This window comes from Cariama cristata, unplaced genomic scaffold (assembly GCF_000690535.1).
Source record: "Cariama cristata isolate BGI_N322 unplaced genomic scaffold, ASM69053v1 scaffold45596, whole genome shotgun sequence".
NCBI classification, from domain to species: Eukaryota; Metazoa; Chordata; class Aves; order Cariamiformes; family Cariamidae; genus Cariama; species Cariama cristata.
Window position 1 is genome coordinate 1 of NW_009624659.1, and position 11,600 is coordinate 11,600.

The following is an 11,600-nucleotide window of genomic DNA, read 5'->3' on the forward strand; positions in this document are numbered from 1 at the left end:
TCCTGAAAGGAGAAAATAGCCCTGTTTTACCCCAGTCAGGACACATACTTAATCCCTTTGCTAGAACAAGCCTAGAAAACCTGACATACTGCAAGATTGTGTCTGTAATGAATGATAATAACATGAAATGTCTGTATTTGCTGGTTTTAATTAGACTTAGAATGTGGCCGTATAGTTCTCCTTCTAATTTACTTTAATTCATAAATATCTCAGTGTCCAACATAGCAAGACTGAATCCTGACTTAAACACAGCTGTATGCTCCCAATTTCTGCGTGTGTTCCTCTTGCTGAGCCTACTCTGGGAAGCTCTCCATAGACCTTAGGCAAAAGCATCCCTTCCTTTCTTCCTTTTAACCCATTCTACTTCAAAGATTTTGGACAGATGCTTTATCTCAAGCACTTTGAGTACAGTGTTATTTTATGTCCAGATAGGACAACAGATGCCGTTTTTGATAGAATCTGTAGAATAACCATAAAATAAGATATTTTTTTTTTAATAAAGAAAAATGCTGTAAGTTACAAGTTTTAAAGCAATACTGTTTATTGAAAATTTGAGTACTTATATCAGTGAGACCTTATTTCATAATGTTGTGATTGTTAATACAGCATTTAAAAAGTGATAAAAGCCTTTTTGCTTTGGAGATCTCAGACTGAATTACTGTATTTCTAAGTTTTTAAATAAACTGCTTTATGGTTTTATTTTAGATAACTCAACAACTTGAGAGCATTTGTTTACAGATCATTGGCCTCGTTTTGCAGAAACACGTTATAGGTATGTTTTAGAGATAGTTTTTAGAAAAACATTTCATGTTTTTACATAGAAAATTCTTAAATTAATTATTGCAAACAATACTATCTTCCTGAGCAGAACTTCATGTTTTCTGTGTGTGTGTGTTTCTTTAAAGAAAAAAAGACATTAATTTTCAGTTATGATTTATTTCTCCTGATCTCCTCTTGTACATTAATCAGGCTGGTTATTGTGTTTTGGAGGTCAGACTCAAAAGCAGAAGATGCAGTTCTGATTATAGTTCTAGCTAGCTGTGTTAAAGGACAATGTCTACAATGACATTAGTATTTTGTGGACATGGTCTGCAATTAAATTATTGCTTGGTCAGTATCCTGCACTAAAGAGACACACAGTTTTGTGATAAGGCCTTTAGGAAAAAAACAAAGGTTGAGGAAAGTAAAAATATTTTTCAGTAAATCATTTCGAAGCAATGTCTTTGATGTGCTGGTAATATATTTTTCTGGTATGTATTTATAATGAAAAACTATTCATATTGTTGTAGCTATAGCCAACATAAGGCACATCTAAAAGAGTCTCTTCCAATTTGTATTATTTTTCTATGTATTGATTTAGTTACTAATTGCTGTCTTCTAGTTGTATGACTCGGGGCTTCGTTTCAGATTTTGAAGTATTTGCAAGCTAAATTTATTTTTTAGAGCACCCTATTTCAAATTGTTTCTCCCTTCCAGAGTTTTACGAAGAAATTCTCTCCTTGGCCTACAGCTTGACATGCCAGATGATTTCACCTCAAATGTGGCAGCTTTTAGGTGTTCTATATGAGGTTTTCCAGCAGGATTGCTTTGAGTACTTTGCAGGTATGATTGCTTCTATTCTACTGATGTTTCCACTGTTTGGGAATTCATCTCTAAAACCTACCTTAATAAGGGTCGCTTCCAATTAGTGTCTTGGTTTAAAATGATCATGTATTTGAGTCATGCCCTGACCGTCTGTTTAGTATGGGAGTATAACAAGAGCATATTTAAGTAGGAGAAGCGTATTCAAATCTGTCAGTATGATCAGTTATTGTAGGAGGTCCTGAACTCAAAGAAAGCTGATGTAGACAAAGTTAATGTGAAACTACAAATTAATTAATTAATTAAAATGTAGTCCTGTTCTATTTCCTCTTCTGAGAAGGCACCCTGCATGGTGCACTTTATGAAGAATTCTGCTAGAATAGACTTTGGCAGAGTTTTAATTTCCAGTTGTATCCAAGAATCTGAGCTAATGAATTCCATTACAGGACTACAGCCTCACTATTTAGCACTTGCATGGATTAGTTTGTAATTTTTTTCTCTTTCGCTCACCTTGTTCTGCAGATATGATGCCTCTCTTGCATAATTATGTGACCATTGACACTGATACTTTACTGTCTAACCCAAAGCATTTAGAAATCATTTATGCTATGTGTAAAAAGGTAAGGCTTCTGATTCCTACTGTTGTGCTTATCACTGGTACTTAACAATCAGATTAGTGGAGTGACCTGAACATGCCAGGTTGTGGCCAGTCATTTCAGAACGAAATGAAATTTGGTCTCAGCTCAGTTCTGAGTACACATAACACCTTCACACTTTTAAAGTGACATGCTTTTTTAAAAAATTACATGCACAAATCTGTGTGGGAGAAAGTTGCTGTTCGTCTTGACTCTCTGCTATGAACAGCTATTTTGGTGAGTAGGGGAATTAATGAAGCCTGATTTCCTTGGGTTGTGTATCTTGCGATTGGTTTCCTTAGTTGTCAGCTAAGGTGTGAACTCATTTGAAGTTCTTCCTACATTTATAATTTTTTTTTCTTCTATGCCAATTTTCTCATGTATAATAAAGTATGAGATCATGCAGCAGCCTTTCTCTGATTTTGGGAGTTCTAGAGTGTTGGGCATCTAGCTACCTGCGTATTTTAAAGAAGCTTACAGGAATTGAATGTGTTTGAGAATTCTGCTGCTTTGTCAGGTTTGATTGACACTAACCATAGGGTTGAAATGTACTGAAAAGCAGCAGCCAATTTCACATGTATGTGCATATACATAGAGTGATGGCATACATCTTGGTTTTAATCACAAACTAGCCTAGAGATAGGACTTCACTTTGCCAGGCTGTTAATCTGCCAGCATCTATTAGAATTGAAGTCAAAAAACAGAAATAGAATGTGGAAAACATCAATGATTCTTATAAGTAATGTTTCCTTTAAAAAACGGAAAGCGATGACATACAAAGAATACTAACATTCATAAAGAACTGTAGCAATTTCTTCTAAATTTTTAAATTCATCTTTAGCCACTTATCCTTGTTTATGTCCTGTAGAGATGATTTTTTAATGTGTCTTAATTCCTCACAATCGGTATGTATATGCTATGTAGAGGTTTTTTGATGTTTGCGGGTACCGGAGCACTTGCTTTCAAAGTTGTCAGTGATTAATACTGTTAAACTAAATTGTCATTCTGGTTGTTAGGTATTAACAGGAGATGCAGGAGAAGATGCAGAGTGCCATGCAGCCAAACTCCTAGAAGTGATTGTTCTTCAATGCAAAGGACGGGGTATTGACCAGGTGCTAGCTATTGAACAGATTTTCTCTTTTACTGGTTTCCAATGATACATGTATGATTCCTGAGAAAAGCAGTTGGAATTAGAGAATTTGAGGGAAATGTGAAGTGTAGGAGTAGGGAGAAATACAGAAAGAAGTGAGCTCAGGAGTGTTTGTAAGGCTTTTTTCTTTTTTTTTTTTTTTTTTTTTTTTGAGATTAAGTATTAGTGGGCATGACCAGAAAATGAATATAGACTGAATGATAAGGATATAGTATGATATGCAGGATTGTCTCTTTCTGCTTGCTCCTAATATGATTTCCCTTTTGATGCAAAACACACATTGTTAAAACTATTGTGGCTGGAAGTTAATTATACATATCCAACTACTAAAGTTGTTTCTCTGAGCAATATGAACTTGGTCCTTTTTAATATTTTGGATTACTCAGTGCATTTGGAAATGACGAATTTTTAGCGTGGCTGGATTGTGATTGCTGGGAAAAACAGAATCACAGTTTTCCACAGTTTCTTACAACATGCCTTTAGATAGTAGTCTTTTTCCTCTTAAGGGCTAAATTCTGGTCTCATGTTTTACTAACACTGCAGACTAAATTACTTTAACATACCATATTTGATGTTGCCACAGTGCAATCCATGGACTTCAGTGATAAATTTTCAGTTAATTTCACTGAAACCAGTATAACTTTACTAATGTAAATCTGAAGTCATTGAAGATAAAAATGTTTCCTGAAAGATTTTATTTTAAAAGAAATCTGGAAGGGATTAAAGTGAATTGTATGCATTTGCATTGAAATAAGTATGTGGTGGAAGGCTTAATTGAGCTCCACAACTCTCTGAATTAAAATGGTTGCACACTGAACTGAAACCCACATACTGAAAGATTCATGATGCTTCCCAAATTATTATAAAGCATAAACGTGCACATTGAAATGTATGTAGATGTTTATTTAATTGTGTAGAAATTTGTGCATACTTGCTTTTATCTGAATAAACTGACTCATTTCAGACTTCTATAAGAAATTTAACATCACTTTACATTTATTAGGAAAAACTTCTTCACTTTTTTCTTGCAGATTTAGGTAATTTCATTTTTAATGCCTGTTAGTTTTGAAATTGTTGGGTATCTTTATCCAAAGATGAGAATGTCTTTGAGTTCTTTTCTAAACCTTTTATACACACTAGAACAAATTCCACCAAATGGTCCCAAATATTCTCCTCTGTCCTGAGAATAGCACTGGCAATTTTTAGCTCAGAGAATAGCTGTTTTGGGAAAGATTTATAAGCATGTGATCAGAGGCTTAAAATGCTTTTATACTAGGAAGTGAATAGAATGCATTCCTAGGTTATACCTGGACTTCAGTTAACCCTGGAGATCAATGCTGGTAAAAATATTTTAAACTTTTGTATAATCTGGCAACATGCATAATGCCTGGGTTTTTTGGTGTGTTTTTTTTTTTTTAAATTTCTTCTTTGTATTTATATGCCTAGTGTATTCCACTCTTTGTGGAGGCTGTTCTGGAGCGGTTAACTAGAGGAGTTAAAACAAGCGAGCTTCGTACCATGTGTCTTCAGGTTGCCATAGCTGCACTCTACTACAATCCTGACCTACTTCTGCACACCTTAGAGAATGTGAGATTTCCACATAATCCTGAGCCCATCACTGCACAGTTCATAAACCAGTGGATGAATGATACAGACTGTTTTCTTGGGCAAGTATTGTGGTGTTTTTCTTTTAAAAGTCCATGGTTTTGATTTTTTTGTTCACTTCTTTTGTATCCCTAGTCATGTTGATGAACGAGTTCTCATTCCTTGGTTAGTCTTAATAACAGTAATCCATACCAGGTATAGTTGCTATGATGCTAGTAAGGGTGACCTACGTCCATGTAACTTTTCCGGGTCTGTTGAGCTACGTGCTGAATTTTCTGCGTTGTGAGGATACAAGGGTACTATATGTATCATATTTCAGAATTCTTTTAAGTTCCCTAATCACAAACTATCTGCTTCTCCAAGAGATGGTCCAGCATGCATTGAGGGTAATACTCAGAGCTGACTAGGAGGATTTCAGCAAATGTTAACTTTTTGTCTGAAATACTGTATACATATTTTCTGTTCTGTATTTTATAAAGTATTTTTAACTGCTCCATTTAATGAAAAAAGACATTATTCTGTCCAATGAATCCCACACTCGTGATTTTAAACCCTGCAACTTGTTCATGATCAACTTGAATATTTATCATTATGCCATTGACGTACTGTTTAGCGTACTCCTGAACTTAAGCTTCATTCCGGCCTCCCTTGAATATGTGTGTATACTGCAGTAGTGTGCACTTGGGCAGGAGCTGAACATTTGTAAAGTAAATGAAGGTGGACAAAGCCTGTCATCACATAGCTAAGCATGCCCTTGATGCTGGGTGGATGTGAAGTCCAGTGCTTGACAGTTAGTGCTTGCCTCTCAGCTGAGATGTGGTGTCTCAAACACACATCGGTGAATTCAAATTCACTTAAGGGCAAAGCAGAGAGTCAGATGTAGTTAACAGCTACCTCTCACCTTCCTGCTGTGAGTTATGTTTTGTCATTGGAGGCTGACATCTGACTGCAGGTATACGGATAGGCTTAGAGCATGTCTTTTCTGTGCATAGTCTATGCCAACAGACGAAGCGTCAGCATGTTAGGAGTCATGCCATGAATGAGCATGGGTCGAGACAGCCAGCTCGTGACCCATAGATTCATACCTTATTTTAGGTTGTCATTCTTTTCCTGCCTGTTTTTTATTGGTACGGTCTTGACTTTCCAATTCTAAACAAGTCTCTAAGGGTTTCTTATGGTTTCTCCACTCCTCAGTCATCCAAATAGCTTTTCTCCATACCAATTCTTATTTGGGTTAATATTCCCTGAAGAGAATTATATGCCATCTTGATATAGCTGCATTATTGCCTCAGTGTCCATCATGAATTTAGGACTGAGTGGTGCATTATAGCACTGCATTACCTTTTTCATAACTGTAATAAAATACTGACTTCCAATCAATGACCAACTGGTATATGCAGGTTTTGCTCTCAGCTTGTCCTTTGTCGTATTTTTAAAACACATACCAAGTGTACACAGTAAAAATTGTTTTCCTCCCTACTGTGTCCTAAGTACAGCTTAGTGGATGAGGATGAAAGCGCAGTAGTTTGTAGAATTGCAGCATAGACTACCTTATTGCAGGTCTGCATGTTAATTCTATCTGTTTTACTAGAATGAAAACCACTTGGAGATACAAGGAAAATTGCCTGCTTTGGTGTATGTAGGATTTGTGCAGATTCCCCGTTCATGTCTGTATTTGAAGGTATTACCGTAGCAGTCTCCCATTGAAGAAAAAAAATTGCTAAACTACATGGATAAAAAGTAGGGGAAAAAATCTGTTATTCATTATAACAAAACTGGACAGTTCATATTATTACAAGCATTCTGACTTCTTCTATCTGCTGTGTATACAAATGTCTACAGTGCATCCTGTATCTTGACATAAATACACATCAATTAGAGGGGTTACTTGAGTTGGTGACAAAGAGGGCATAAAGGACCCGATGTCCCTCATTTCTTTTGGAGTGTCAGTGGCTGAAAAATGGCACCTTTAAGTCTACCTCTCCCCCACTTTGTGGTAATATTGTTGATAATTACTAAATTATTTTTATATCTACCAACTTTAGAAAAGAGCAAGACATTTTAGGATTTCTATGTACTTTTTTTTTTTTTATGACTAAAGCAAAGTTCTTGAGATTCAGCTCTCTGTGCGGTCAGTTTTTGTAATGCATATCAAATGCTGAACGCATACAGAGACAGTAGGAAAGAAGATATTCCCTACAGGTGGTAAACTTGTCATTCCTTTTCTAAAAGAAATCAAAAATGAAAGAAATCTCTAGCTTGAAATAGTTCATCCTGGAGCATTCAGTGAGAAGCTACTCAGATCCAGAGAGGAAAAATGCTGCAGATCTGACTAGGCTCCAACCTCAGATACTCCTGTGAGCTACAGCTTAACTTTCAGTTCTTTTGTGTTGCTTTTCAAAAAGCAGCAGCTACTGCAACTACGGTTCAACTACATTCTTCTACATAGCTGAGACAAAAGTTGACAAAGCCTATGAAAATTAAACACGGAGATCATGATGCTAGATTCTGCTCAGACTTGGTGCTTGAATGGCAGCAGAAGATTAAAATGCATCTCGTTGATCTGCTGCTACCAGCAGTGAAATAAGAATCTGTAATAATGCTTAAATCTAAAAATCTTCCTCAAGTGCCATCTCCTCAGTGTGTGGCTTCCAGGTGTAGGGCTTTTGCTGTAGTACTGCTTGTCAGGCACTGTGATGTGATGTAAGGGACTTCCTCTGTTTCCTTCAGGACAGCACTACTTCTAGAAGACCATTTGTTTTAGTAAGGGTAGTAAGGGTGATCATCTGAACAGCAGCCAGATATTCAGAGGCCTAACTGAACAGGAAAAGACAGAAATGCAAAGAAAACCTGGCTTTCTTGAAACCCTTCCTTGGGTCCACCCCTGCAGTGAAGACATGCAGCAGGCACCCTGATCTGTACACTCCTTTTTCTCACGAGCCATCATTCACTTCTGCCTTGGTTTACAGTTAGATTGCTTTCCAGCAAGAGGCAGTTTTAGGCTTAAATTCAGATCAGTTGAAAGACTCATAGATCCTAGAGGAATTAGAGAAGATCAAAGTAGATCCACCTCCAGGTTTGAAGGACCAGGTGAATCCTACTGCCATTTCTTTGTCAGCCATGCAGGAAATCTGCAACTTACTGGTAACAGTGGCTATACAAGATGCTTTGCCCACATAAATCTCACACCTCTCTGTCCTTCTACTCCTGTGTAGTCTTAGTACCCATAGATCCTGCTCTGCCAGCAGTAGGGTTGTGCATGTCTCAGGCTGGAGCCGACAGTGTTTGCCAAAAGAATGCGGTATTTCTTGAGCAGCAGTTATGAACAGATGAGATGGTATCCATGGGAATAATACATCTGGGAGGGAGAAAGCAGTTACAGTAAGTTAAGTAACTGTTCTTCTATGTTATTAAAAATATGGAAACTATTTAAAACTGATCAGAAATTTGGAATATTAGAAATGATCCAGGCAAGGATTGCTCAGAACTCATTGTAAGACTGTGCATAAATCCAGTATGTCATTGTGGATGTTACATTATCTGTGGATGTGTGCCCATAATGCCCATACATCACAGTATATTGCATTTATTTATTTCTAAATGTTTTCTACAACAACTTCAAACTGAACAGCCATTTGTAGAAACATTTCTTCCTTACTGCTTTCCACCTTTTGCATGACAGCTGAAATTTGGGTGAGACTTCTGCATGACTGAAGCTTACTCTCAATCTAAAAATTCTTCTGTGGAAACTAGGGTGAAAGGAAAATCTAACTTGCTTCAAAAAAACCTCAGTAAGTGATTTTATTGTTTTAGAAGCTGCATAGATGGATTTATTTGATAGAGTTTAAATACTTAGAAATCCTAGTTTTCTCAGAGTTGTTTATAAGATCCTAGTCTTATATAGGAAAACAGGGTTGGTTCCAACTTTGCAGCTAGGAGGAAATGGCTAATTATTTGCAGTTTGTCCAGGAACTGTATTGATGTAATAGAAATCAACTTGATCCTCACATAAAGGAGTACACAGTAAACCAGTAAAGGAAAGGTTTAGTGATTTCCCTTTGAAATACTTTCACCTTGGTTTAAAATACAAAAGATTCTTGGACCTTTTTGTCCTGTATTGGAAGGAAGTGTATTAGCAAGAAAAGGTTCTGCAGTTTATGAAGACCACACACAGCTTTTTAAAAATAGATTTGCATAGGAGTCGTGCATTGCACTGCCATGTATTGCATGGTTAGCACTCCAGGCTTGGTATACCATTGAGGGAACAAGCAGAGTCTGTGCTTGTTAGGGAGGACTATCGTGTGCTGCTGAGCAAATAAGTATGGATCTCGAAGCACAAAGCACTAAGGAGAATTGTATCCAGGCTCCCTCATGCAGATGGAAGGGCGCTGAAATAGTGAGCCTTTTGATAGCAAAGGAATGGTCCTGAAACCATTCTTTGCATTATGAAAATATGTAAATGACATAAACCTCTGTTTTGCTTGTTCAGTCCTGTGGGTACTTGATACAGCCGGGGCGTAGTAGAACACTGAACTTCAGGCAAGGTAGATGCTTATCCTGCTGTTTGTCTCTGCTGGCAGATGGAAGAAACAAGTCTCTTTCTGGCTCAGGTTCACTAAAGATGGCTTGATGCCTGGATTTTTGCTGTCCTGCTGGGCCTTCTAATAACATGCATATCCTGAAGACATGTGTTCGTTCTTACAACTTCTCTGTTTAGAAGGTTGAAAATGGAGCATGACAAATATGCCATATTTTTTGGCTCTTTGGGCTGCTTGCTAATGATGACTCCCTTTTAAACAGCAATGCTTGATTCTTGCACTTTTGTTTGCTGTCCAGAAAAGATAATTTAGTATGAAGCTAAGCCTCTAATTACTAAGATTTTTGTTACGTTTTACTGTGTTGCATTTTGCAATTGGCATTGTGTTATCAGTAGCTTTTTCAAAGGTATTATAAAAGGTAGTGCCAAGTGTCATTAACACCTCTGGCACATATACACTGAAATTGCTTCATTATAAATTTGAGACTTGAAGAAATTTCATGGCTTCCCAGTGTCAAGATGCAGGATAGAAGTCTTCTGCACAGATTACAGAGCTTTGGTCAAACTTGGATGAAGGTGCTGGCAGAGTGAGGAGATAGGGAAAGTTCTTTCTTTTTGTACTTGCAGTAAGGACAACTCTCTCAACAAAGCTATGCTTCAGTCATAGGTAGCATCATCTTTAGCTTGGGTTTTGGTCTTCACAGTGTTGGCATGAGGGCAAATGGTGAAGAGCTTGTTTTCAACATACATAAATGGACAGGAGTAAGGGGTTAATTTTTTTTTTTTGTGAAAGCAGACCTTGTTGCCCTGACTCAGTTTCCTTGGTTGTTTCGTATGCTCTCTTTTGTGCCCCGTTCCTTCTGAAAAGAAAGTATTACAGCTAGCAGTGATGGAAGGACGCTCTTCGCCTACTTGCATTTTGGTGCATTTTTCAACACGTGTAACGGAGCAGCCAAACCCAACATGACAAAGTGTGTCATTTGATATGCCAGTTGAGTTTGTTTTTCTTGGAAGGTCTTCTGTGATCATAATGTTATGCATGGTCATATATAATTTATTGTTGTTGTCAACTACTCTGAGAATGTAATCACTTCACTAAATCCTAACAGGACTAACAACGTGGGAGGTGTAATGATATCCCTCCAGATCTCCAGCCTTGTTTGAGCAAGTGTAAAGTTCAGAAAGATGTAATACTTGATCATTTGTATTACTTAAAGAATATTATAGTTCAGTAGCATGTTATGTGGGATCTTTGGTAATGAAATCGTAAGCACTTAAAAAATTATATTTCTATAGCAATTTTTGAATTGGTGGATTGAGCTGGCTGTTCCCCTGTAAGCTTTATTGCAGTCTGTGGTGCATATCTTATTAGTTTCTTCTCTCTCATCTTCTGTTCTCTTCATTCCAAAGTAAAACTGATTCAGTAACGGAAGTATCTATGAAGAGTCTGGAGGATGGCCATTTTCCGCCAGCTCTGAAGGTTTGCTTGATTTCTGTAGGGCTTGCTGAAACTTCTTGCTAGAACTACTTGTCCTGCAGAAGGCTTGCACAGAAGCTGTCAACATCAAATTGAATAGTTCAAACAAAACAATCTCCTCTCAAGGCCTTGATAGCAAAATACTATAATGTTAGAGAAGAGTTGAATGGTACTGCTGTGTCCAGTAAAGAATACAGTATCTGCAGAAGCAGTTAGAGATTTTTTTTTCCCTTTCTTGTTTGCAAATAGCTTCTCTTTCTGGAAGTGAAAATCAATTCTTATTTTTAAGAGCATAGGCTCTTACATAGTTTCCTGGCTATGGTCACATAAAAAAAACTTTCTGCTACTAATTTCATGATTTTCTTTCCCTCAGTTATCTATAGTTTGTTTTACTGCAGGTCTACTCATTTGCAAGTTCCCTGTTTGAATGTACTGCTGGTTATTCTTGATACAGTGGAATTACTTCCCTGCTTTCACTGGAGTTGGCAATGTGTCTCAAGTTAGTGTCAGAAATTGCATGAGTAATATGGCCATTCTGAGGGACTCCTAGTAAACATGTTTAAATACAGCTAACCCTGTGGCACTCCATAAATGCACCCTGCAATTCCTTGCATT

At 37.2% G+C, this 11,600-nt stretch overlaps 1 protein-coding gene across 1 annotated transcript in view; it reads left to right on the top strand.

Annotated features, from left to right (window-relative positions):
• Window positions 1–705: 705 nt before the first annotated feature.
• Window positions 706–11,600, top strand: part of LOC104164031 (importin-8-like) — a gene marked incomplete at its 5' end in the record, with an annotated part of 15,495 nt that continues 4,600 nt past the window's right edge. Inside the window, 5 exons of the mRNA XM_009703242.1 lie at window positions 706–772; window positions 1,477–1,602; window positions 2,104–2,201; window positions 3,233–3,328; window positions 4,813–5,033. Coding sequence (XP_009701544.1) covers window positions 706–772; window positions 1,477–1,602; window positions 2,104–2,201; window positions 3,233–3,328; window positions 4,813–5,033 — 608 coding nt within the window. The remainder of the gene's footprint in view (window positions 773–1,476; window positions 1,603–2,103; window positions 2,202–3,232; window positions 3,329–4,812; window positions 5,034–11,600) is intronic.